Raw genomic sequence first — 26,525 nt, 5'->3', positions numbered from 1 at the left:
GGCAATTCTGGCCTCAGCTAAAGGGCCTAATTATGGCTATATCTCAAGGTTTTTGGTTGGCGACTGTTGACATCTCAAGACTTAACTACGCAGTTCTCACCCTCATTCCTAAAGTTAAAGGCGCTGACTTGATCTCCCAATTTAGACCCATTGCTTTGATTAACAATTTTGCTAAGATTCCTGCCAAGGGGATGGCTACTAGAATTTCTCCGATCGCCCATCGGGTTATTAGCCCTTTCCAATCCGCGTTCATTAAGGGGAGATTCATTCTGGATGGGGTGCTTTGCCTTCATGAGATAATTCATGACCTTCACTGTAAGAACACCAAGGCTGTGGTCCTTAAACTTGATTTCGAAAAGGCGTATGGCTCAGTCAGCTGGGGTTTTCTTCGCCAAGTTCTGTTGGCCAAGGGCTTCGATGGTGCCGTGGTTCACTGTATGATGCAACTTGTCACTGGTGGGCACACGGCGGTGGCTGTCAATGGCCATACCAGTAATTTCTTTGCCAACGGTAGGGGCCTGAGGCAAGGAGATCCGGCGTCCCCCTTGCTTTTCAATTTTGTGGCTGATGCTTTATCTTATATTCTGTCTCGGGCTGCGGCTGCTGGTCACATCTCGCCGTTTAGCTCCCATTATTCCTAATGGCATCTCTCACCTTCAGTACGTGGACGACACCATCATTTTGGTTGAACTTAATGATAATTCCATCACGAATCTGAAATTTCTTCTTCTCTGCTTTGAAGCCTTGTCGGCCCTTAAAATCAATTTTTCTAAAAGCGAGGTCATTGTGACTGGGGTATCTGCCTCGGAAGCGCAGATGGTCGCCAATCTCTTGAACTGCTCGCCAGGATCCTTTCCTCTCAAATACTTGGGCTTACCTATCTCCCCGCTTAAGCTTTTGGCCAAAGAGTTTGCCCCGGCTGTTACTAAAGTTGGCAATAGAGTTTTGCCGTGGCGAGGTCGCTATAATCCTCAGGCGGGCAAGGTCGCCCTTACCAACTCCCGCCTTTCCTCTCTCCCGATGTTTCTAATGGGCTTCTATCTTCTGTCTGAAGGGACACACGCGGGCTTCGACAAGCACAGGGGTGCCTTTTACTGGAATTCCTCCGATAACAAACGCAAATATAGGATGGTCAAGTGGGACCTCATTTGCAGACCTAAACACAAGGGGGCCTTGGCATCATTAACACTAGAATCATGAATAAGTGCCTCTTGTTAAAATGGTGGTGGAAGATTATGACCCTTGATGAACGTCCTGCTTGGCTTAACCTTCTCAAAGCTAAATATTTTCCCTTCTCGAGTCCTATGTTCGCTTCCTCTTCTGGTGGCTCTCAATTTTGGCACCAGCTCGTTAGTATTAGACCGATCTTCCGGTCCCTGGTGAAATTCGTTGTCCGTAATGGCAAATCTACGTGTTTTTGGTTAGATTGGTGGGTTGGGGACTCTACTCTTGCGGTGGCTTACCCGACTTTGTTTTCATTTTGTGCTAACCCTGAGATCTCTATCTCTGAGCTCTCGGCTCAGGGTTGGGTTTTAGATTTCCGGCGCTCTCTTTCCCCTGCGGAGTTGGAAGATTGGCACCGCCTTACTGCCTGCTTCCCCCTGCTCTCGGAGGAAGAGGACTCCGTTTTTTGGCCCCACTCCCCTTCGGGGCGTTTTTCTGTTAAGTCGGTGTATTCGCATCTCATCGCTGGTGTTCGCACTGACAAGTTTAAACTTATTTGGTCTGCCCGCATACCTCCTAAGATCAAAATCTTCCTTTGGCAAGCTCTTCGTCGCAAACTTCATGCGGCTAACCAGATTAAAAAGAGGAATGGGCCGGGTTCTGATAGTTGTCATCTGTGTGGCGCCCTAGAGGATACAGAACATATCTTCTTCCAGTGCTCTTTGGCAAAATTCATTTGGAGTTGCATTAGACTTTGGCTTCATGTTTCTTGGAACCCTTCCTCTTTTGCGGATCTTTGGCGATGTATCAATTCTCTAGCAGGCCGGTCTAAGCGGGTTTTCATGGTGGGCTGGGCAGCGATCTGTTGGGCGCTTTGGACTATTAGAAACAAGTTCACTATTGAACATATTTTCCCGGCTAACCCTGTGAGTTGCTTATTTAAAGCTAATGTCTTTTTGCAGCAGTGGAGATCATTGACTAAGGATGGGGACCTTGAGGCGTTCGACAATATGCTATCCAAAATGAAATCTACGGCTTCTTCTCTACTGCGGCGGTCCAGGAGGACGGTCTCTTAGGCGTTGTTTGGATAAGGGGAACATACAGATCGGGATCTCCATAAGCCAGAAAAACGGCCTAACTGTACAAAATCTTGTTTGGCTCCTCCAACTAACCCATGCATATAGGAAACTCGTTTCACAAAGGCCCAGAATTCCAGGTTTGTGGGAAAACGAGTATTAGTCGTTTTTCCACAAACGCGATTAACAAATACAGATCGCAACTGTCCATCTCCGCCTCCGCCCTTTCCTGAACAACCACATTGGCGCCAATTTTTCTTTCTGCGACTCACCTCCCGCCTTTTTCCATTGCCTATATAACAGGATTTTGTTGGCCGCAGGGTGCGTTCTCCACACAGATCGCACATGCTGGATGCGATCCCCGGCCACAGGCACTGGATGGAATACATCGCCTTTGGATCTGAACTTGGCCATCTTCAATAGGACTGCACACCTCCATCGAGCTCTTGTTATCATCATCATCTTCCGGTCTTCAATCAGGATTCGTGGCTTCACCCATCCTACACGGTAAGATAAACCATCTAGAGTTACAAAATTCTGCAATACGAATTGTTTTTGTAAATACGTTCATGCTACTGTTCATTGAATTAATTCTATTGGCAGCGAACCCTATTTTCCATACAACCCCTGATAATTTTATTTAGGCAATTCCTAGATTATACAAGATCCAATAACCTGGTAATTCCTAAATATGAATTTATGGTACATACGAGAATCAGGGTGCTCTACATACATATTAAAATAATCCAACACCGAACCACAATAATATTGTCAATCAGTATATATATCCAAGTGCAGTAGTTAGTTTTTCATGAGAAGGATACAGTTTAAATCATAGTATAAGGATAATTTTGCATAAGTATCAATCATATCTATCCATATTATATAGTGTATGGTAAGAGCTATGAAGTAAGCAAATGAAGATCAGAGTACCTTGTGATGTCCAATGTGAAGTTGCGGCAATAAGTGGGGAAACCTAGCCCAGCTTTATAGTAAATGAACTTCATGCTTGAGATCTTGGCTGCAACCCAGCAAAGTAACTGGTCAGGGAACATCCCATTAGGCGAACATGCGACAAAAATTGAAGTGTCCAGTCACACTTTGAACAAAAGATTAGTTCACTCCTAGACTCCCATTTGTGTACAACGACCACAGGATTACCCCTCAAAAGATCGAAATATTAGAGGCATGCTCATTTTCTTCCACTTCGTAGATTTATCGTAATGAACAAAATGACTCATCTTGCATTATTTCTTCTTGTATCTCCCTGTAGAAAAATATGGATGATGAGAAGGACAAAATAATTAGGAAGGAAAACATAGATAAAGCTAAGCGCCATGTATGGAAATCTTCAGAGGACAAAATACTACTCAATATATTGAAAGATCAAAGTCTACAGGGAGGAAAAGAAGGAACAGGTTACACAAAGAAAGCATGGCGTGATATCTTAGGACAATTCAACGATTCAAGGGTAGAGAAACTTGAATTACAACAACTGAAAAATCGTCATAAGTACTACAGGAGTTGCTACAGTACCATGGACAGACTTCTAAAACTCACAGGATTTGGTTGGGACGATGATGATAAAATGATAAAAGCTTCAGAAGAAATTTGGGAAGAACTAATTAAGGCAAGGATTTGCGAGTAGAATCCATATGAAGTTCTCATATCATAGTATTAACCAAAAACTAAACAACTTGCAGAAGGATAAGTCACTACAGGAATATCGAGATAAGGTGTGGCCTAGTTGGGTAGATCTTCAAGCCATATGTGCTACTTCAACAGCATCTGGAGCTGGTGCTGTATCTAACAAAGGAAAAGATGCTGCATGTACAAGCAAATCTTCACAGATTGATCTCAATATGGATGTTGAAGTTCATGAGATTGATTCTGATGAAAACAATACTTCCCCTGGTGTCTTCATGAAGAAGTCAACTACCATTGAGCAAGAAAAAAAGAAGTCCACTGGAAGTGGATCAAAAGAAACTGGAAGAGGGCAAAAACGGACAGCCGACGATGCCATATCAGCAATTGACCGCCTTGCAGATGCATCACTTAGCATTGCTGAAGCGAAGAAAACAGTAGCACAACAAAATGAAGCTTACTCGGTTAAATCATGTATGGCAATATTAAATAGTATGAGTAATCTAGATCCCAAAGAGAAACTAAAAGCGGTCAAGGCATTTACAGATGGTGATAAACGGGCCATATTCATTGAGATGGATGATGAGACGCGGAAGCTTTGGATTCTTGATCCTTAGAATTTTTGTAATACACCATTGACCATAGTATTTTATTTCAGTCGTTGTCGTAGATTCAAAAAACAATTTCCATTATGTTTTATCAGCTTGTGTGAAATAATGAACATTCTTTTTCAATTTTATATTGTTCATTTGATGGTTCAGCACTGATATATTTAACAAATATCCTGAGATGATATCAATAGTGTATATTGTGCAGGGAACTATGAACAGCTTGGATGTGCCAGATGATGAACTTTCTGACTCTGAGCAAGTGCTTATTAACAACATTTCTGCAGTGTCCTTGTTTCGTGATGTGTTGTTTACAAGGTTATTCAAAACAACTCGTAACACCTCTATATTAACTGGTGCTCAGAAAACAATAGAGCTGTTAGAGGGACATCCAGTTAGATTTTATGAACTAATTCGTCTTGAGAAGCACACATTCTTCTTGTTGCGGGATGCTTTGTGCGAGAGAAAGTTACTTAAGGATACAAATCGAATGACAGTGGATGAACAACTACTCATGTTTTTACATACAATTGGTCACAATGTTAGAAACCGTGTCATGCAAGATAGATATCAGCATTCTGGCGAACCAATCAGCCGACACTTCAACAAAGTTTTAGACGCCATAAATGGTTTGCGTGATGTTTGCATAACAGATCCAAGCAATCAAGTCCCATCCAAAATATTGGGTGATGCAAGGTTCTACCCATATTTCAAGGTATAATTTCTATTTGAAGAATATACTCCTTTTACATATGATTTTCATAAGTACAATGTCCACAACATGTGAACATCCTTATTTGACTAAAAAAAATCCCACCAGAACTGCCTAGGAGCAATTGACGGGACACACATTGAGGCGAAAATCAGGCTTGATAAGCAAACTCCTTACAGAAATAGGCATGGTTATCCGTCTCAAAATGTAATGGCAGCAGTGTCATTTGACATGACATTCTCTTATGTCGCTGCTGGATGGGAGGGTTCTGCATCGGATCAAGCTGTTCTAAGATGGGCTGTTACTAGTGGGGGTTTGGTTGTTCCTGAAGGTAAAATTATAAATATATTAATTATTTGTGTATCTATAATATAAATAAAAATTCTGACTGTGCTATGAAACCTCATGTGCAGGCAAATTTTATCTTGTTGATTCAGGCTATGCAAATACTCCAAAATTTATTGCCCCATATCGCGGAGATCACTATCATATTGCTTCTTTTCGTGGATGTAATCGGAGATATACTGGTGAGAAGGATTTGTTCAACCATGTGCATGCACAGCTGCGGAACGTTGTGGAACGAACCTTTGGTGTTCTGAAAGCTCGTTTTCCAATTCTAAGTAGGAAAGGAGGAATTCCTTATCCATATAGAACCCAAGTTAAAATTGTTATGGCTTGTTGCATCATCCACAACTTCATAAGGAAGGTTAATGAGCCTGATGAGTTGTTTGAGCTTTATGAGCATGGGGAAACACAAGAAAATGTTGACCATGGTGATCAACAAGTTCGTGGGCAAGCAAGAGAAGATGATCGAGTTGCTGGTGAGAGAGTTCGTGCTGGCATCGCTCAACAATTGTGGACTAATCATCAACGACGTGTGAACCGACAACAACAAGATGATTAAACGCCGTAATATTTGATTTCCATCTTTAATTAGAGATGTATTTGAATAATTATTGTTAGAACTTTAAATTTCTTTATATGTTCATGAACTCCCCATTCTTTTATAGGCTTATGAACTCTCTCTCTCCCTCTCTCTATCTACGGCTACATGATGAAATGTTATTTTTCACCAATCTATTCAGCAAATGAAGCAACAAATAAACTACTTTATTCAAATGGGTGTGTTCTTATGTAAAGCTTGACAGCTTTCAGTGCTACAAACGCACTAGATTCTACCTACGCACCAGATTCTACAATGTACCAAGTGCAAAGCTTGACAGCTTTCAGTGCTACAAACGCACCTGAAACTTCTTGTTTTTAGAAAGACCATGAACCTTGCCAGTTCTAACTTTGCTTTCTACAGTAGCACTCTCCTCCAAAGTTCCATTATACAAATTCCAGTATATGTAGCTAATTGTTAAGGCCTGTTACTTATGAAGTATTTTTCTGTCGGCAAGTGCATGATACAGACCATGAAAGAAAGATAATTATAGCTCCTCTCTGCAAGTGCATGGTAGACCATGTTAACTACAGAGTTTGCAAAAAGAAAAATCAAACATACCTGCTCCTCTGAATCGCCATCCTCGAGCTTGTCCTCTGCATCCGCTGTTACTCATGGTCATGTTGGTCAGGGAGCGGGGGCTACAGCTGCCTGCTGCCGCCGGCGCCCCACAGATCTAGTGGTAAAACGGGCTGGTTATAGTGCAGCCTGCACCGCCGGCATTCTAGGGAGGCAGGCATGTGCGTTGAGCTGAAGCAGCACTGCTCGACGGATAGAGCTGGCTGACGGCCGACGAAGCACAGTAGGCCTTAGCGACCTAGCCGTCCAGGGGAGGGGAGGCGGGCAGCGGCGTTGGGGAGTCCAGCAGCAACCGGCGTGGCCGGAGGCGCGCACTAGCCGACGTCCTCACGCGGATTTATCCACGGCCGAGAGCAGGGGAGTACCGGTGTCAGCGAGCGGAGGAGGAATCGGAGGGGACCAGCAGGACGACAGACTTGGAAGACGCCATTGTGGCTGATTTGGGGAAAGTGAGAGTGAGTCATGGGAGGAGAAAAGGAGGGTATCCAAACAAGGTACATGACCGACCAGTTTTTCTGTTTTCCTATCCAAACGTAACTTTCTATAAACTCGTTATTTACAAAACGTAACGTAAAACGGGGTTTCCTAAAAATCAGCTAAAAACTCGTCTTCTATAATCCTAACGCTAATCACCGCTATCCAAACAACGCCTTAGTGTTTCGATTGCTCGTTTGGCTGGCCTGCGTGCCATGATGGGCTGAATGCCTTGTACCCATACTTTCTAGTCGTACTGTGTTAAACTTATGTGGTTCCCTTCTGGTGGTTGTGACTCTGTCTGGTGGCTTTATCTATAAAATCGAGCTCTCGCCTTTTATCTAAAAATAAAAAAAGCACCTGGTCCACTGAGCAGCAGCGGGAGCCGAGCAAAAGCCCCTGGGCCATCGAGCAAAAGCCGGAGCCGCTGGGCTTCCGATCAGCAGCGGGAGCCGAGCTGCAAGCGGCTTTGTTTCCAGCTGGTTTGTCACTTAAAAAAAACTTTCAATATATTTATCTTCATGGCAGTACAATGGACATTGAAAATAATAAAAAATTACATCCAGATTCCTAGACCACATAGCGGCGACTATAAGCACTAAAGCGAGTCGAAGGTGCGCCGCCGTCATCGTCCCTTCCTCGTCGGAGCCGGACACAACTTGTTGTAGTAGACAGTCAGGAAGTCGTGTGCTAAGCCCCATAGAACTAACGCACCAGGATAGCAACCGCCGCTGATGAAGAGAAGCTAAGATCGGAAGGATCCAACCTGAAGACAAATGAACAAAGACGAACAAACACCAGATCCGACCAAATCCACCAAAAGACAACCGCCGAACGAATCCTGTGAGATCCGCCAGAGACACACCTTCACACGCCCTTCGACGATGATAGATGCACCATCGGGACGGGGGCTAGACGAGGAGAACCTTATTCCATCTTCAAGAAGTCGTCGTCTCATCTTTCCGAGCAGGAGACGAACTCTAACAAAACTTGAAGAAACACTTGAAAATGGAACCCTTACGCCAGCAAGCGCCGGGCTCCACCATGCACCCATGGCCTTAAGGTAACAGGAGACGTGGTAGATCGGCGGCGTTGCTGACGGGAGGTAGAAATCCTAACCACCTTTCCTTAGAGGAGAGTTAAAGGGAGGAGAGCCAATACAACAGGTTTATCACTTCAGTGGTTCTATAACAGTAGCCGAGCAGGACGAGCCGCAGGGAATGAAGGATGGAGGTGAAGATTGATGGGTCGGTGGAACCAGGTAGAGAGAAGATTATGGGCCGACAAATTGCAAAACTGCCAAAGGGAAAAAAGTCTTTCCATATCTGTTTTCTGAATTAAAATAGTTAAGTTTTTATTAGAATACGGATCGGGGCAAATGATCCAAAAATTAAAGAAAAATAGGGCAAATAATCTAACCCTAGCTAAAGTGGAGCAAGTCATCTTATCACCAAGTTAAACATGGCAAATCATCCAATCTTAGTTACCCTAAAAAATCATCCAATCTTAATGCATGAATGTTAGGCATCACAAATGTGTATTGAGTTACCTTGTGCGCCGTGGAGTCGTGTCTTCTTTGACAAATCAGAACATAGTACTCGTATTAGCGTGTAAGTCCAGATTTTCCCGTAACAACCACGTCCTTTTACGTGCTTGCGAATTGCAACAAACGAAAACAAACTCCTAAAAATCAGCTGCCCAAGCATCCCGGTATATATAGCCAAAGTCCAAGGGTTATCCAACCCTACACCTACAGAAGCGATCTGCTACACTAGCCGCCTTGCAAAGCATCGGACAGGAAGGATGGGCGCCGACATGGAGAACCCCGATGCCGGCGATTACGTCGCCATGACACCGACGTCGACGGTGCCCTATTTGAAACAGGACAAGTGGTTCCGCCGGTATATGTACTTCAACGTTTTCGTGTATGTCATGTACTTACATTACATGCTGGTCAAGTTCGATACGGAGAATCCTGGAACGTTCGCAGTGGCCAATATGTGCGGGTTCCTATTATACTTTTGTAGCATCATAGTCACCTACAAGTGCTTCTCTCCGGAAAGGACTGGCGCCGACGACGGCGATTTCGTCGCCGTGACAACGACGGAGCCCTACGAGGAACTCAACAAGTGGATCCACGGGCTTATGTTCTGCTACAGCGTCGCCCTTATCATCTACGTGGATTACAAGCTGGTCAAGCTCGATCCGGCGAGTCTTAGAACGATTTTCGTGATCGAACTGTGCTGGCTCCTATTATCATGTCTTGTCAGCATACTTATCTACAAGAGCGTCCCTCCGAAAAATTCCAGTTGTTGCCATAGCTAGTGGAGTATTAATTAGGGGCATCGGACTGCTCGTTATCCTGATAAACGTTGTAATTTCTATAGTGTTTCAGACTTTCAGTAGCACCACCCGATTGGCCTTGTGCATTTTTTTAACTGTGTACGGCTTGTGTTCACAAACAAATGGCTTTATCCTTGTGTTGGCGATTTTTTGATGGAAAGTTTCTTGATGATAGTGTAATCATTAGCAAGAGTAAAAGCATCTATGGCCGGGCACCCCAAATCGTCCACAAACGCGCGAGCGGACAGCCCAGTCACTGACCAGCTCATCAAATCGGGTTAGCCGAGTCCCTGCGCACTGCTCTTCTCCTCGGTGGAAGGGCAAGGCCAAGGGCAGGTGAACGGAGACGGCGTCCGCGGCAAAGGAAGCCGACTGCACCGTGAGCCGTAGGGCGGCGACTAGTTAGGATTGTTGCAGACCCTACGAGCTCTTCCGCCTCTGGAAGGATGACAACAACGACTCCAGTGGTGATGGCAACAGACTGAACGGCGATGGAAGTGACGCCGGCCTGGGAGAGGCCGCGCGTACAAGGCCACCATCTCCATCTGGTAACTCGCGTAATTTAGTTTGAACTTGTCTGGTTTCCTCTCGATTGCATGTAAGAGTAACTCCAATGAGGCGATCCATTTTATCCGTGACGTCCGTTTGGATCGGCGCGGACAGAAAAGGCGACCCAACGCGCCGGCCCAAACGGACGCGCGTCCGTTTTTCGTCCGCGGACGACCCATTTCCGGCCTATTTTTTAGCCTGATTTGCGTCAGCGCGGACACGCGACGGATACGCGCGCGCTCGCCTACTCATGTTCCCGGGCCCGCTGATCTGTGGCACATTGGCCTCCCCTCTCACCCCCCGGCCAACAAGCAACCCTCGCCCCGCCTCCTCCATCACTGACGCCGCCACCCATTTTTGTCGGCGACTCTTCCAGCTGCCGCCGCCTCCACATCCGCCCAGCACGCCGCCCCTGCCCCCAGTCGCTCGCCGCCGGGGAGCAAACTGGTTCCCGCCACCGCTTCCCCCACCGCACAGCCGCCCGCGACCAAGAACACGCCTCGCCACCCTCGCCGCCCCCGCCACATCCGACCGGCACGCTCGTCGGACGCCGTCACACTCGTCGGACGCCGGCAGGGCATCTAGCTGGTCTGTGGGCGCCGCGTCTCCCCTCGCCGGTCGTCTCCTTCTTCGACGCCCGCAAGCTGTTCGACAGTTTGCCAAGGTACGAAAATGGACTCCGCCGACGAATTCTTTTTCCACAATTTTCTTTGTGACTCCGACGATTCGTCGTCCGACGAGGAGGAGGAGGAGATATTGGCTGCCGTGTTGGTCCATCACCACCTCAACAACCAGCGGCCGTTGTTCCGTGGCTCCATTCCGGGCCACCTTCCGGCGTTGAATCGTATCCGAGAGAGCGGGCATTTCCTTCTCTGGAAGGACTACTTTGATACAACAAACCGGTTGTTCAAACATCACAAATTCCGCCGCCGGTTCCGTATGAGTAGGCATGTTTTCAACCGTATTAGAGAGGGAGTGGTCGGCTATGATGACTACTTCGAGTGCAAAGAGGATGCCTGTCGGTGTCAAAACCCGCGGATCTCGGGTAGGGGGTCCCGAACTGTGCGTCTAGGTGGATGGTAACAGGAGGCAGGGGACACAATGTTTTACCCAGATTTGGGCCCTCTTGATGGAGGTAAAACTCTACGTCCTGCTTGATTAATATTGATGATATGGGTAGTACAAGAGTAGATCTACCACGAGATCAAGGAGGCTAAACCCTAGAAGCTAGCCTATGGTATGATTGTTTTTCGTCCTACGGACTAAAACCCTTCGGTTTATATAGACACCGGAGAGGGCTAGGGTTACACAGAGTCGGTTACAATGGTAGGAGATCTACATATCCGTATCGCCAAGCTTGCCTTCCACGCCAAGGAAAGCCCCTTCCGGACACAGGACGAAGTCTTCAATCTTGTATCTTCATAGTCTAGGAGTCCGTCCGAAGGTATAGTCCGGCTATCCGGACACCCCCTAGTCCAGGACTCCTTCAATAGCCCCTGAACCAGGCTTCAATGACGACGAGTCCGGCGCGCAGATTGTCTTCGACATTGCAAGGCGGGTTCCTTCTCCAAGTACTTCATAGAAGATTTTGAACATAAAGGTAGTGTCCGGCTCTGCAAAATAAGTTTCCACATGTTGCCATAGTGAGAATAATATTTACACAAATCTAATCTGCTCACGTATTCCGTAGCGTGACATCACACCATGGCCAAGTCTTTATTCGAATCGTTTTACTGTCCCACCTCAGCGCGTTTAGCGAGGCGGTTTCTTTGGCATGCCTTGTCAAAGCAGAGATCGTGTCCCCTTATTCCAGGATTCTCATCGATACGGGCGTGGGTAACCCAACCGCGCCATTGATTACGGCGCTTGGGAGATAAGCGAGTTTTGCCAGGCTGGTGGGGACGCATAGTCGCGTCCACCCATATAAGGGGATAAGGATCCACCTTTTCATCCATGCCTTCTTCCTCCTTTGCCTATCCATTTCCGCGCACTCGAGCTCCAGCGCCCAAGTCCGCACACCCCACCTCAACCTTCTCCAGCCATGTCCGGAGCGGGAGGCAAGTGGATGGTCTCCTCCATCACGGAGGGACACGTCAAAAAACTGAGGAAGGACGGATACTTGTCTAACGACATTGAGCACCGGCTTCTTGAAGAGGGGCAACTCATCCCCACCCCTAGGCCTCATGAGAGGGTGGTGTTCCTCCCCCATTTCCTCCGCGGACTGGGCTTCCCTCTCCACCCATTTGTCTGGGGGCTCATGTTCTACTATGGCCTGGATTTCCATGATCTGGCCCCGAACTTTGTCCTCAACATCTCGGCGTTTATCGTCGTGTGCGAGGCTTTCTTCCGCATCCGCCCCCATTTTGGCCTATGGCTCAAGACTTTCAATGTCAAGCCGAAGGTGGTGCGCGGCACCCAGGCGGAGTGCGGAGGCGCCATGGTGGGCAAGATGCCCAACGTCCTATGGCTCGAGGGCTCCTTCGTGGAGTCCCTAAAGGGGTGGCAATGAGGGTGGTTTTACATCACCGAGCCACGCGACCCTGAATGGGTCGCAGCCCCCGAGTCCTGATCCGGACCCCCTACGCGGCTCGCCTCCTGGAAAGAGACAGGCCTGTCGTGGGGTAAAAAAGGAGAGTTGACCGGACTCCAAACATGCGTCCAAACCCTGATGGACAAGAAGCTCAAACTTGTCAACGTAGTCCAGGTTATGCTCATCCGCCGGATCCTCCCATGTCAACAACGGGCTTTCAACCTGTGGGAGTTCGACCCGGTGCGGCACCGAACTCTGAGCAGGCTCTTCGACATGATGTACGAAGATGCCTGGAAGGTGCTTTTCAAGGGCGCCGAGGCCCCCACATCCGCTACCGAGGATCGCGGATTCAGCACGCAGGGTCACGCTTGTGCGGTAAGATGTTTTTACCTTTATAGGGTATTAGTCTTTCATAGTTTGACTCCATGCGGGATCTAAGCTCCATTACCTTTGACAGGATTGGCAGGAGACGTCCGGACAGATCAACTGTCCGGCTCCTTTGCCCGAAGGCCCAGCGGACGCTCGCTTGGCGAAGCTGCTGGTTCCGGCACCCTACGTGGTGCCGGAGAAGAAGGCCAAGAAGAAGGCCACGGGGACTCGAAAGAGTGCCCGGCGCCAGGAGGTGTCGGATTCATCATCCGACGACTCCAAGGCGCACTCCTCCCATGAAGACGAGGAGGAGGAAGAAGAGACCTCTCCCCCTCCAACGGGGGGAGGGAAGAAATGGAAGGCCGCCCCAACTAGGGAGGCCGAAGGCTCCAAGAGGGGGAAGACCCCTCCTCCGGACTACTCCACCAACGCCAACGACGGCGAAGAGGAGTGGCCGCACAGGGCCAAGCCCCTGGCGAGATCGTAAGTATCCGGATACCAGAGTGATTCATAGTATTCCCCCATTGCACAACTTTTCCTTACGTCGAACATGTCTATGCAGTCCGCCCAAGGCCGGGCTCGACGAGTCATCGAGCGGCTCCCTGGATTCATCGGATGTGAATTCGCTTCCGGTGGCTACCTCCCCCACCCTATGGACGACGCCGAGGTGGCGTCCCAAAGGTTCCAAGCCAGGAGGAGGTGGTCCTAGAGGCGCCGCAAGGCGACCTCCCGGACTCCAGGCGTGAAGGGGATAGAACCCCCAAGGGCTCTAAGTCCGGCTTTGAGCCGGACACCGCGCCGGAACCTTCAACGGTTCCGGACTCCGGTAGGCAGCCTCCTTCCAAGAGGAGCAAGCCTACCGAGCCGGTGACCTCCGTCCAACCGGAGGCACCAGACAATTTGCTGGAGGTGCTTAACGGCGCCTCCATCGACGAGGAGCACCGCACTATTATGAGTGCGGTGATCCAGAAGGTTCAGTCCGCCAAGAGCGGACTGACTGAAGCCTGTGCCAGCCTTCTAACAGTCTTTGAGGTAAGTAAGGAATATGTAAAACTATTACCGCATAGACAGTAGCCCCTGATGCTCTGTTCGGCGTTCGGAAAGAAAAGCCGAATAGAGGATCTAATAACATTCGCAGGAGTCTAACAAAAGTAAGTCAATATGCGTATGCAGGCTTCGCTGCTAGCATCCGGCGCACTGACAACGGTGGTGGGCACGCTGAAGCAGAACCTCGAGCGGTCCGAGCAAGAGCTCAGCCTAGCCAAGCAGCAGCTCGAGGAGAAGGAAGGTAAGAATTACCTTATTGAAATATGTTAAAGGTGTAATTGCAAAAAGTGACAGGATTAACGCGGCTATTGTAGGGGCCACAACTGAGGTGGCGACCCTTAAGCAAGCGCTGTCCGAGGCCGAGAAGAGGGCGGCCATGGAGCGCACCGAGCGGGAGAAGCATGAGACACAGGTTGGCAAGGTGCGGCAAGAGCTCCGGGCTCTCATGAAAAAACAAGAGTTTGGAGCTTGACTCGAAGACGCGAGAGTCTGAGCTCGCGGGGCCATTGAAGATGCCAAGTCTGCCAAGGCCGAAGCCCAGAAGGCCCTCCAGGAGGTTGAGGCAATAAAAAAGATAGCGGCGGGTAAGGCATTCTTTATGCAAAGCAAGCACGTAAAAGTGAATTACTTGTTACTTATCCGAATCCGGAGCTCTCCAGGAGCATTCGCAGACTTGCCCCGTAGCGTGTCGGATGCCGCCGCCTTCTACCGAGCCGAGGAGGGAAGCTCGACGGAGAAGGTGTTCTGGTCTCAGTATGCTGAGGCCGAACACCCGGTGCCCTTAAGCGACCAGCTGAAATAGCTGGTCGAGCTCCATAAGGTGGCCGAACAGGCCATGAAGGGCCTCATGCCTGGGAGCTACTTCGGGCTAGTGAGGCGGCTGGTGGAGGCCTGTCCAAGGCTCGAAGTCATCAAGTGCTCCGTATGCATCGAGGATGCCCGTAGGGCGCTTGCCCGTGCGAAGGTGCACTAGGGCAAGCTGGATGCTGAGAAGCTTGTGAAGGACGGGCCACCGCCGGGCAAGGAGCATCGCAAGCCCGAGATGTATTATGAGGGCGTTCTGAAGGGTGCCCGCCTTGTGGCGGATGAATGTTCCATGGATGTAATTTTTCAGTAAACTCGCTCGTTTTGTCCTGTGCGCTGAAAACTTGTTCATGTGCGCTAAGCAATGCTTTTTGAATTTAAAATATTACCTTTTGTGCGGCTGTTTATCAAATTTGGGAGATGACGAGTCGTCGGCTTCTGCCCCCATGGCACGAGTGCTGGGGTGTTCGGGATAAACATGAGCGCTCTTTTTCCCATTCTTGGGTCCTTCGAGGGAGGCGCTCAACACAACGAACAAGGCAATCGGACTATAATGCTTGGACACTCTCACTTAGGCATAGAATTCTATAATTTTAAATTTCGGCAAAGCCCCTAGTGTTCGGAAGACCGAGTTCGGGGCGCTATCCACGCCTAGGCCGGACAAAGCTGACTCCTCGCTCTAAGCGGCATAAGTCTTTAGGGACTCGAAAACCTCTCGAACAGCGACCAGCTCTCGCCTCATCATGAGGTCAGTTTTAGCTTTCTCTACTGAGGTGCTTAGCCCAGCTCAACTGGGGCACAATCGCAGTAGTTCTCCTAGTGCTACCTTAGCCGATATAATGGAATGTAAGGTACCAAAACATAGGAGCCGGGCAAACCCAACTATTGACCCAAGACATGATTCGGAGCCGATGCATATAATGCTATAAGTTCGGGGTGCCGCACTTGTGGAAGTGTTCGGACTTCTCACACCGTGTTGTGGGGTACTTAAGCCCCTGGCGTATTGGCCGTACCAAAGTGTACGGGTGCAACATGTCATTAATGAACATATATTCGTAAAAAAGAGTAATGCAATAATAGACGGAAGCTATGCATTGTTTATTTAAAAAGGCTGCGATCAAAGCAGGACGATACAAATAGTGCGATAAGCAAAAGATGGGACTATCAAATATGTCCTTTCCAGGGGCGAGCTGCGGAATGTTATGCGAAACAGGTATACTGCTCGTTATAGAGACCACCTTATAGTTCCGTAGTGCGGCGTAGCTTTCTGCTCCCCTGGTTGTTGTATCGTTTGTGCGGCAATTGTACTGCCGGACATGCCTTCCGAAGAGTGGAGTCTTGAAAGTAAGAGAAAATGAAAAAGTCGGCAGCCCTTAGTGCGGTTTAAGCCGTGTTTCGGGCGTACCGTGATTGTGCCCCTCCCCTTTTTCCCATGGTATTTCCAGAGCGTAGTTATGTACGCGCAACACTAGTTTCGCAAGTTCGCGAGGGCTGGGGTTGGGGCCGCATTGCTACGCTTGCTCGGAACGTGCCCGGCGGTCTTGTTGTGGGTTACTCCTGTCACATCCCTAGTTCTAGTATGACCTAGACTAGCTAGTCATTTGTGCATCATGTTTAAATTCCATTTAAATTTGAAATGGGGATTTGTGAAACCCTCAGAACTCATTTGTGGAAATGACCCAGATAAAAAGTGCTCCAAAAAGGACCAAGAAAATGTTCATGTTGCTCTCTGAAAATATTGGTCAGAGGTAAAAATTCAAACCAATAATTTTAGGAGCCCATAAATATTTATTTTGGCCTTTTGGAATTAATACAATAATTATTTGCCTTGGATATATATGTGATATATTTTATATATGTCCAAAAATTCTGATTGTTGCTGAGGGGCTTTGGAATAACCCCTTAGGTCCCTGCACAAAATTGTCAGAAGAAAATAAAATGATTTGGTATTTTACTAAATCAGAACAAATGCCGGAAAAATAGAAAAGAAAACAAAAAAGGGAAAAGGCTTACCTGAGGCCTGGCACTGGCGGCCCAGCTGGCCGGCCCATCCAGCTGGCCCTGCCAGTCGTCTTCTCCACCGCGCCAGGAGGACGCCGAGCGCGTGGCCGACGCACGCCGGCGCACGCCCGGCCACCTCCTGCTTGCCGCCTCCCTCTAGACGCCCCTGGAGATGCCACGCAGTCTCCCCGACCCCCCTCTCACTCTCCCCGTGCTTCTCCTCTCCTCTGTCACCCTCTCTCGCCCGCACCCGAGCGCAGCCGACGCCACTGCTCGTCGTTGCCGCGGCCACTGCCTCCCCCTCGTCCCTCTGTCGTGTCCACGCGCTCCGCCGCTGTGGGCTACACCTCCTCGACGAGACGCACGGCGTCGGAAGCCCCTAAATGCCACAAGCACCGCCGTTCCCCTCGTCGGCCACTGAAGATCCTCACCGTCGATTCGCTGCCCACCGGCTGTCCCTGCGCCTGCCGAGCCCTCCGTTAGCTTCGCCGTGAGCTCCTCTGCCGTTTCCCTCTCTCCTCGTGCTTTGTTGCGCCGTGTACCCGCCTTCTCCACCCCGGCCGAAGCCATCGCCGCCGCAGCCCCTCGCCGTCGTGGCCACAGCCCCCGCAGCTCGCAGCCGAGCTCGCCGTTGCACTCAGTGCACTCTGGCGAGTCGAGCGGACCCGCTCGCAGCTCCTGCTGTGCCCCAAAACACCCCGCGCGCACCTGGCCGAACTCCGGCCGCCGCACTCGTCGTCGCCGGCGCCACTCCGGCTGCTCCCCGGCCGCGCCACCACCACGGCTGGATGCGGACGAGCGTCCGCATCCCGTAGCTGCACTCCGCGTGCCAAATGTCCCCCTGTAGGCCAAACCCGCAGTGCACCGCCGTGTTTGCACTCGCCGGCGGCTAAACGCTGGCGACCGCTGACGTTTGACCGACGTGGGTTAACCCCACAGCCCAGTTTGACCTCCCCCCTCTCTCTCACCGACTTGCGGGCCCCGCCCGACTAACTACTATAGTTAGCACTAATTAACTAACTAGGTTAGCAACTACAGTCACTGACTAGTGGGCCCTGCCCAGTTAGTTAGGACTAACTAACTTAGTTAGTTGACCGGGTCACTGACCAATGGGACCCACTGGTCAGTTTGACTTGCTCAGCCCCGTTGACTCGCTTATGTCATGCTGACGTAGTGCTGGCACAGTTATTCTTTTTCTGGAATTATTTTAACTTAGGAAATTCCAGAATTTTGCCTAAACTTCAAAAAATCATAATAATTCAACCGTAGCTCAGAATGAAATAAATTATATATGAAAAATTATTAGAAAAATGCAAGGAATCCATTTATGCCAGTTACATGCATGAAAAACCAACTTATACATGTTGTATAAGTGAAAACATAATATGGGCATTTTAAATGCTTCATTTTGAATTGCATTTGAATCTTGGATTCAAATGGGCTTCAACCAACTTGGTAGCATCTTGCATTAGCCCAAACACTAGCATATGAACATGCCATTGTCATGCATCATATTGTTGCATTTGTTTGTGTATTGATTGCCGGCACCGTTTCTTCTCGATAGGTTCCGCTCCGGAAGGTGTTCTCGAGGACCTGTCAGAGGAGCCGTACCCCTTCGTCGTTCTATCAGGCAAGCAAACCCCCTTGAGAATTTCGATAAATCCTACTCTCTCGCTCCTGCTCCTTATACTGCATTAGGATAACAACGATTCAACTGCTACTTTTCTGCTGCGGTAGTTGAACCCATTCCTCTGCATGACTTGTCATTGCCACAGTAAATAGTTGAAACCCACTAGCATGAGTAGGAGTTGCTTGAGCCTTGATGTGCCTACTCATCCATGCTTGTTTTATTTATGCTAGCTATGCTTAGAGTTGTGTCAGGTCTGATTCATCGGGAATGAATCGGAGTGGTGAACATGTCCTACCGGTAAAGGCTAAGTGTGGAACACGTTTTGGTAAAGGTAGCGATGAGAGGCCATGTAGGAGTACATGGTGGGTTGTCTCATTGGAACCGTCCCTAAGCACCGAGTTCCGTGTATGTTGTCCAAGTCCAGTTACTACCACACATTGGGTTCCGGTTATCCGGCCCCTCTCGGCTTATTAATCCACTTGATCTCTGTCCAGGAGTTGCAACTAGTTTCTGGCGTTTGTAGGTAGTGCTACTTGTGTACCTGGTGGTGTCCGACGGGACGGGCTTGGGACAGACTAGGCACCGTGGCATGGTGTACCAAGCGGCACCCGGATGGTGGGCTTGGGAACCCTGCACACATCGTTTGGGCCCTTGAGCGACACCCCGGCCGGATCTCCTTGCGGATGGAACCCGAATAGGCGATAAACCTGGACGAGAGACTTGTGTGGTTAGTCAGGTTGTGGCCGACACCCTCGCCCGGCTTCCGCTTGAAGGTTGCCGAGGTACATGACGTGTACAGGGCAATAAGTGGCGAGAGCGTGTGTGAAGAAGTACACCCCTGCAGGGTCAACATTATCTATTCGAATAGCTGTTTTCCTCGGATATGGAAACTTGGAGGACTTATGTAGTACATAGACAACTTGAAGTGGATACTCTAAAATCCGCAAGATAAGCGTGAGTGCTATGGATGTCCTTCTCGTAGGGAGACGGGAACGGATCCATAGTGGAGTATTGATATGGTGAATATGTGGACTCGTGTGCATCTTCTCACCTCAAAGAAGTTTCTGATACTTGTAGTATTGGTTAGCCACTGAGTCAAAGCTGGCTTGCTGCTGTTAACTCCACCACCCCCTTGTTGATAATGTTGCATATGTAGATAATTCTGATGTAAGACTTGCTGAGTACCTTTGTACTCACGTTTGCTTATTTATGTTTTGCAGTTGGTTACACTAGTGACTTTGACGAGTAGCTTGTATCCCAGCTACGATCTTGTACCCTTGGGAGGGTCGTGTTTAGTCAGGCATCCTAGTCTTTTCCTTTTGTAGTTGTCTGTACTTAAACATGTAATGCTTCCATTGCTTGTATGCTCTGAATGATGGGTCGTGAGACCCTTGTTTGTATTGAATGCTATGTGGCTCTTCTGGGCCTTTATCTATATGAGTTTGAGTTATGTTGTGATGCCATGTTGTACAACACATACTTGCATGTTATGCGTACGTGTAACGTGTATTGCTATGTGTGGGATCCAACAACCTAGTTGTTTATCCCTTGTAGCCTCTCTTATGGGAAATGTAGTCTTGTGCTTCCATGAGCCATAGTAGTCCGCTACAGACCGGTTCACCGGAGTCCTGCTAGCCCAGCACTACTGCTCCGGAACACTTGACTGGCCGGCATGTGATTCACTTTGTTCCTGTGTCTGTCCCTTCAGGGAAATGTTACGCGGTGACATCCGGAGTACTGCCTAGCCTGCTATAGCCCGGGTTCCCGGAGTCCTGTTAGCCCAGTGCTACAGCCCGGATTCATACACTGTTGACCGACATGCTCGAGGTTGATTCATGTATGCCTGTCCCTGTAAGTTACTGCCACTTTGGGTTCACGACTAGTCATGTCGGCCCGGGTTCTCTGTCATATGGATGCTAGCGACACTATCATATACGTGAGACAAAAGGCGCAAATGGTCCCGGGCCAGGTAAGGTGGCACCTGTGGGAATACCGTAAGTGAGGCCGGAAAGTGATATGAAGTGTTACATGCTAGATCGGTGTGACTTAGGATCGGGGTCCCGACAGCGTTGGTATCAGAACCTGACTGACTGTAGGATTACCAAGCCAAACTGGTCAAAGTTGAGTATAGAAATGCTTTAGTTATATAAGGGAATTGATTGTGGAAGGGAACGTAAGGCTCTTCTACTCCTTTACCTCATGTCCTTCTTTCTGAGTCAGCCTCTTCTTTTCTACGAGGGTTAAGGCCTAGGCTTCTCCTCTATCTCTCAGGATGACATGTTACTAAACCGCAAAGTCTTAGGATTGTTGGATTTGTGTCTCTGTTCAGTTCTACTACTTTCGTGTGTCCTCAGTTTGACCCAGAACCTTGATATTATGATGCTGATTGATTATGTTATTCCTCGAATGACTGTCTCAATATCCCTTTGAGCATTTACAGCCGTTATGCTGCCGGAATTGTCCTAGGATTTCAAGAGTTTCCAATGCTTTTGCATTACATTCCGCATCCTTATGTCGATGCTAATTCCATCCTTGTTTCCTTGGTTTCTGTGCCAGGATGTCGTCTGCTAACCGAGGTTCACTTGCTCATAGAAAGAACCACGGAGATGGTAGGGACGAGGATCCTCCTGACTAGCCTTTGATGGCAGAGTTCTTGTTAGCATCCGAGAGGAACAAGCGTGAGACTAACCGCTTGCTGGCACAGATTGAGCAGAACACCGCACATCAGCATAAGAAGTTGGTTTCCATCACCAACTTCATTGGTCTGAAACCACCCACCTTCCATCACTCCATTGAGCCACTCGATGCAGATGACTGGCTTGGAAGCATCACTCACAAGTTGCATTCTGCGAACGTAGCTGAAGGTGACAAGGTCACCTATGCTACCTATCACCTGGAAGGTCCTGCTAGTATTTGCTGGCAGAGCTATGAGGCTATGTTACCAGCTGGTCAGATTCCTACCTGGAAGGATTTCACCGAGGCTTTTCGAGAGCACCACATTCCTCAGGCTCTCATTGACCGCAAGAGGGAAGAGTTCTGTAGTTTTACCCAGGGTAAGCTGCCTGTTGATGCTTACAGTAGAGAGTTTGGAAACCTCGCCTGCTATGCTACAGAAGAAGTGTCCACGGATGCTAAGAAGCAGGCTAGGTTCCGGAAGGGTCTCAACCCTAAGTTGCATCGTGATCTCCACCTACATCATTGTGATACTTTCCAGGCTCTTGTGAACAAGGCCACTAATGCAGAGACAGCTCAGCTCACTTACAAGGAGTCCCGTAAGCGCAACCGTGATATGGGTTCTTCCTCCCGCTCTGGCTCTCAGAAGCAACGGATTTGGATTCTGAACTCAGCTCTTCCACCTGGATATGCACCGAGGCCATCTGATGTGGCGCCTCACCCAGCTCAGCAACGTGCTCCACCCAGGCCTATTAGTGGACCACTTGCCAAAGTAGGTCCACGTCCTACCTCAGGAACTTGCTTCACCTGCGGAGAACCAGGACACTACGCACGTGACTGCCCTCAGTCCAGTTATACTCCACCCCAGTCTGAGAGGTCCGTTGGCTGTGAAAAGCCATCAGGTAAGATGATCAGTACCAAGCCAGCCTCCATTGAACGAGCATGTGTGCACCATGTCTCAGCTACAGAAGCTCAAGATGATCCCGACGTTGTACTGGGTACGCTTCATGTCAATTGTCACCCAGCTTCAGTTCTGTTCGATACTGGAGCATCCCACTCCTTCATATCCGAAGGTTATGCTCGGTTGCACGACATGTCATTTTGTGATATGCCAACTCGACTAATAATCCAGACTCCTCGTTCCAAATGGCAAACCTCTAAGGTAAGCCATGATAATGAAATCCTTATTGACAGACTGGTATTCCTTGCTTCTTTGATATCTCTCAAGTCTTCAGATATTAACATCATCTTGGGTATGGACTGGATGACAGCTCATCATGCCAAGATCGATTGTTACACTAGATCTGTTCAACTTACACATCCATTTGGCAAAATAGTCACTGTCTCTACTAGAGTTGCAAGGCGTCAACTCTATTCTCTTAATGCCAGCCCTCTTCCAGATCTTGAAGATATTCCGGTAGTCCGTGACTTCCTGGATGTTTTTCTAGAAGAACTGCCAGGTGTCCCACCTGACAGAGATGTTGAGTTTGTCATAGAACTTATCCCAGGAACTGTTCCAATCTCTAGGAGACCATACAAGATGGCACCTTTGGAGTTAGCCGAGCTTAAGAAACAACTTGATGAGTCCTTGCAAAAGGGTTTCATCCATCCCATTTCTTCTCCTTGGGCTTGTCCTGTCCTCTTCGTCAAGAAGAAGGATGGTACGGATCGGATGGTTGTAGATTATCGTCCCGTTAATTTGGTCACGATAAAGAACAAGTATCCGCTCCCCAGGATCAACGACCTGTATGATCAGCTCGCTGGATCCTCAGTCTTTTCCAAGATGAATTTGAGGTTAGGCTACCACCAAATCGAAATCAGAAATGGGGACATCCCCAAAACGGCCTTTGTCACTTGTTATGGTCAATACGAGTACACTGTGATGTCTTTCGGCCTAACCAATGCTCCAGCTACTTTCTCCCGCTTGATGAACTCGATCTTCATGGAGTACTTAGATAAGTTCGTCGTGGTTTACCTCGATGATATTCTTATTTACTCGAAGAACGAGGAAGAGCATGCCGAACATCTTAGGCTTGTGTTAGAAAAACTCAGAGAGCATCGCCTTTATGCCAAGTTCTCCAAGTGTGAATTTTGGTTGCCAGAAGTGACCTATCTGGGCCACGTGATCTCTGGTAAGGGCATTGCTGTCAATCCCGAGAGAGTCAAAGCCGCTCTCGATTGGACTCCACCCGAAACAGTCAAACAAGTTAGGAGTTTCCTTGGTCTAGCCAGTTATTGTCGCCGCTTCGTTGAAAACTTCTCCAAAGTGGCCAAACCCCTCACGGAACTTCTCAAGAAAGATAAAAGGTTTGAGTGGACCCCACAATGTGAGCACAGTTTTCAGGAACTGAAAAGACGCCTGACTTCTGCGCCCATACTTGTGCCACCGGATTTCACTAAAGACTTTGTTATCTATTGCGACGCTTCGCGTCAAGGACTAGGTTGCATTCTTATGCAGGATCGTCATGTGATTGCCTATGCATCTCGATAGTTGCATCCATATGAGGAAAATTATCCTACACATGATCTAGAGCATGCAGCCGTAGTCTATGCACTTAAGACTTGGCGACATTACCTTCTTGGTAACCGTTGCGAAATCTACACTGACCATCAGAGTCTCAAGTATACCTTCACCCAACCGGATCTGAATCTTAGACAGAGACGTTGGTTGGAGTTGATCTCGGATTACAACTTAGGAATCACCTACACCCCAGGCAAAGCCAATTTCATGGCTGATGCTTTAAGTCGTAAATCATATTGCAACAACCTCATGTTGCAACAATGTCAACCACCCCTCCATGAGGAATTATGTAAGCTTAACCTTCACATAGCTCCTCATGGTTCCCTTTCTACCTTGGTGGTGAAACCTACCCTTACGGATCAGATCATAGAGGCTCAGAAGCATGATACGGGAATCTCCCGGATCAAGAAGAATATTTCCAAGGGAGTTGCTGGCTGTTTCTCTATGGATGAACGAGGTGTTGTTTACTTTGGAAACCGTTTGGTGGTTCCCAAATGTCAACAGATGCAGCAACTGATCCTTAAGGAGGCCCATGAATCCCCTCTCATGATTCATCCCAGTAGTACAAAGATGTATCAGGACCTACGCCAGAGGTTCTAGTGGACTAGGATGAAGAGAGAAATCGCTCAGTATATTGCCAACTGTGACGTTTGTCGTCGCATTAAGGCAGAGCATCAAAGACCTGCTGGCACCCTTCAACCTTTAGCTATTCCCGAGTGGAAATGGGACAAAGTTGGTATGGACTTCATCACCGGCTTTCCCAGGACCAAGAAAGGAAATAATGCTATCTTCGTAGTCATTGATCGTCTCTCCAAAGTGGCTCACATCCTACCTGTTTGAGAGAGTATCACTGCTAGTCAGCTCATTGACTTATATATCTCCCGAATAGTGTCACTCCATGGTGTTCCACTAGAGATCAATTCAGACCGTGGCAGTCTTTTCACCTCTCATTTCTGGGAAAGTTTCCAAACTGCCATGGGCACCCATCTTTCCTTCAGTACCTCTTTCCACCCTCAATCAAGTGGTCAGGTGGAAAGGGTCAACCAAATTCTCGAAGACATGCTTAGAGCTTGCGTTATCTCATTCGATATGGATTGGGAGAAATGTCTTCCCTTTGCCGAGTTTGCTTATAACAATACCTACCAATCCAGTCTTAAGAAAGCACCCTTCGAGATTCTGTATGGACGAAGATGTCGAACACCTTTGAACTGGTCAGAAACCGGTGAAAGACAATTCTTTGGACTGGATATGATCCAGGAGGCAGAAGAGCAAGTTCGCATAATTCATGAGAATTTGAAAACAGCCCAATCTCGTCAAAAGAGCCAGTATGACCATCGTCATAAGGAAGTGGCTTATGAAGTTGGCGACAAGGCTTACCTTCGGGTTACTCCTTTGAAGGGTACCCATCATTTCGGTATCAAGGGCAAGTTGGCTCCTCGTTACATTGCTCCTTTTCGCATTCTCGCTAAACGAGGAGGGGTTGCCTACCAGTTGGAACTACCCCCCATCTTTCTCGAGTTCATGATGTCTTCCACGTCTCTCAACTCAGGCGTTGCTTCTCGGATCCCATCCGCGGAGTGGACCATGAAACGCTTGATCTCCAAGATAGCCTAACTTATCGAGAGTACCCCGTTCGCATTCTGGATCAAGCAGAGCGTGTCACTCGACGCCATAACATCAAGTTTCTCAAGGTTCAGTGGTCTCATCATTCCGAGAGAGAAGCTAATTGGGAGCGAGAAGATCGTCTTTGACTTGAGTACCCCGCTTTCTTTCCGCCAACTCCTGAATCTCGGGATGAGATTCTTCCGAGTGGGGGCGAGTTGTCACATCCCTAGTTCTGGTATGACCTAGACTAGCTCGTCATTTGTGCATCATGTTTAAATTCCATTTAAATTTGAAATGGGGATTTGTGAAACCCTCAGAACTCATTTCTGGAAATGACCCAGATAAAAAGTGCTCCAAAAAGGACCAAGAAAATGTTCATGTTGCTCTCTGAAAATATTGGTCAGAGGTAAAAATTCAAACCAATAATTTTAGGAGCCCATAAATATTTATTTTGGCCTTTTGGAATTAATACAATAATTATTTGCCTTGGATATATATATATATATGTGATATATTTTATATATGTCCAAAAATTTTGATTGTTGCTGAGGGGCTTTGGAATAACCCCTTATGTCCCTGCAAAAAATTGTCAGAAGAAAATAAAATGATTTAGTATTTTACTAAATCAGAACAAATGCCAGAAAAATAGAAAAGAAAACAAAAAAGGGAAAAGGCTTACCTGGGCCTTACCTGAGGCCTGGCACTGGCGGCCCAGCTGGCCGGCCCAGCCAGCTGGCCCTGCCAGTCGTCTTCTCCATCGCGCCAGGAGGACGCCGAGCGCGTGGCCGACGCACGCCGGCGCATGCCCGGCCACCTCCTGCTTGCCGCCTCCCTCTAGACGCCCTGGAGACGCCACGCAGTCTCCCCGACCCCCCTCTCACTCTCCCCCGTGCTTCTCCTCTCCTCTGTCACCCTCTCTCGCCCGCACCCGAGCACAGCCGACGCCACCGCTCGTCGTTGCCGCGGCCATTGCCTCCCCCTCGTCCCTCCGTCGTGTCCACGTGCTCCGCCGCTGTGGGCTACACCTCCTCGACGAGACGCACGGCGCCGGAAGCCCCTGGACGCCGCAAGCATCGCCGTTCCCCTCGTCGGCCACCGAAGATCCTCGCCGTCGATTCGCCGCCCACCGGCCGTCCCCGCGCCTGCCGAGCCCTCCGTTAGCTTCGCTGTGAGCTCCTCTGTCGTTTCCCTCTCTCCTCGTGCTTTGTTGCACCGTGTACCCGCTTTTTCCACCCCAGCCGAAGCCATTGCCG

General features: G+C 48.6%; 2 protein-coding genes and 1 long non-coding RNA gene across 3 annotated transcripts; 2 read left to right on the top strand and 1 right to left on the bottom strand.

Moving 5' to 3' along the window:
- Positions 1–2,311: 2,311 nt before the first annotated feature.
- Positions 2,312–7,187, bottom strand: LOC125545315 (uncharacterized). Its single transcript, XR_015598633.1, has 3 exons — positions 6,709–7,187; positions 3,174–3,507; positions 2,312–2,740 (listed from the first exon to the last, which is right to left on the bottom strand). It is a non-coding gene; the product is annotated as an uncharacterized LOC125545315 (long non-coding RNA).
- LOC147980723 (uncharacterized) lies at positions 3,520–4,501 on the top strand. Its single transcript, XM_087545760.1, has 2 exons — positions 3,520–3,870; positions 3,944–4,501. The coding sequence occupies exons 1-2, from the start codon at positions 3,520–3,522 to the stop codon at positions 4,499–4,501; spliced, it is 909 nt and encodes a 302-aa protein (XP_087401886.1).
- On the top strand, positions 4,674–5,655 carry LOC147980722 (uncharacterized). The gene is made up of 2 exons (XM_087513501.1): positions 4,674–5,207; positions 5,313–5,655. Exons 1-2 carry the CDS (start codon positions 4,674–4,676, stop codon positions 5,577–5,579), a joined length of 801 nt encoding a protein of 266 aa, XP_087369627.1. The 3' UTR covers positions 5,580–5,655.
- Positions 7,188–26,525: the final 19,338 nt, after the last annotated feature.

The sequence above is a fragment of the Triticum urartu genome, chromosome 3A (genome assembly GCF_056163025.1).
Source record: "Triticum urartu cultivar PI428250 chromosome 3A, HENAU_Tu73, whole genome shotgun sequence".
Lineage (NCBI taxonomy): Eukaryota > Viridiplantae > Streptophyta > Magnoliopsida > Poales > Poaceae > Triticum > Triticum urartu.
The sequence above is the reverse complement of the archived record's forward strand: the minus strand, read 5'-3'. Positions and strand labels throughout refer to the sequence as shown.

What these genes read in the sequence shown, in the direction of transcription:
- LOC147980723 (XM_087545760.1), top strand. Translation starts at nt 3,520, where the DNA reads ATGGATGATGAGAAGGACAAAATAATTAGGAAGGAAAACATAGATAAA. An exon ending in TTTGGGAAGAACTAATTAAG is followed by an intron (nt 3,871 to 3,943) that starts GCAAGGATTTGC and finishes AACAACTTGCAG; the next exon opens with AAGGATAAGTCACTACAGGA.
- LOC147980722 (XM_087513501.1), top strand. Translation starts at nt 4,674, where the DNA reads ATGATATCAATAGTGTATATTGTGCAGGGAACTATGAACAGCTTGGAT. An exon ending in GGTTCTACCCATATTTCAAG is followed by an intron (nt 5,208 to 5,312) that starts GTATAATTTCTA and finishes AAATCCCACCAG; the next exon opens with AACTGCCTAGGAGCAATTGA.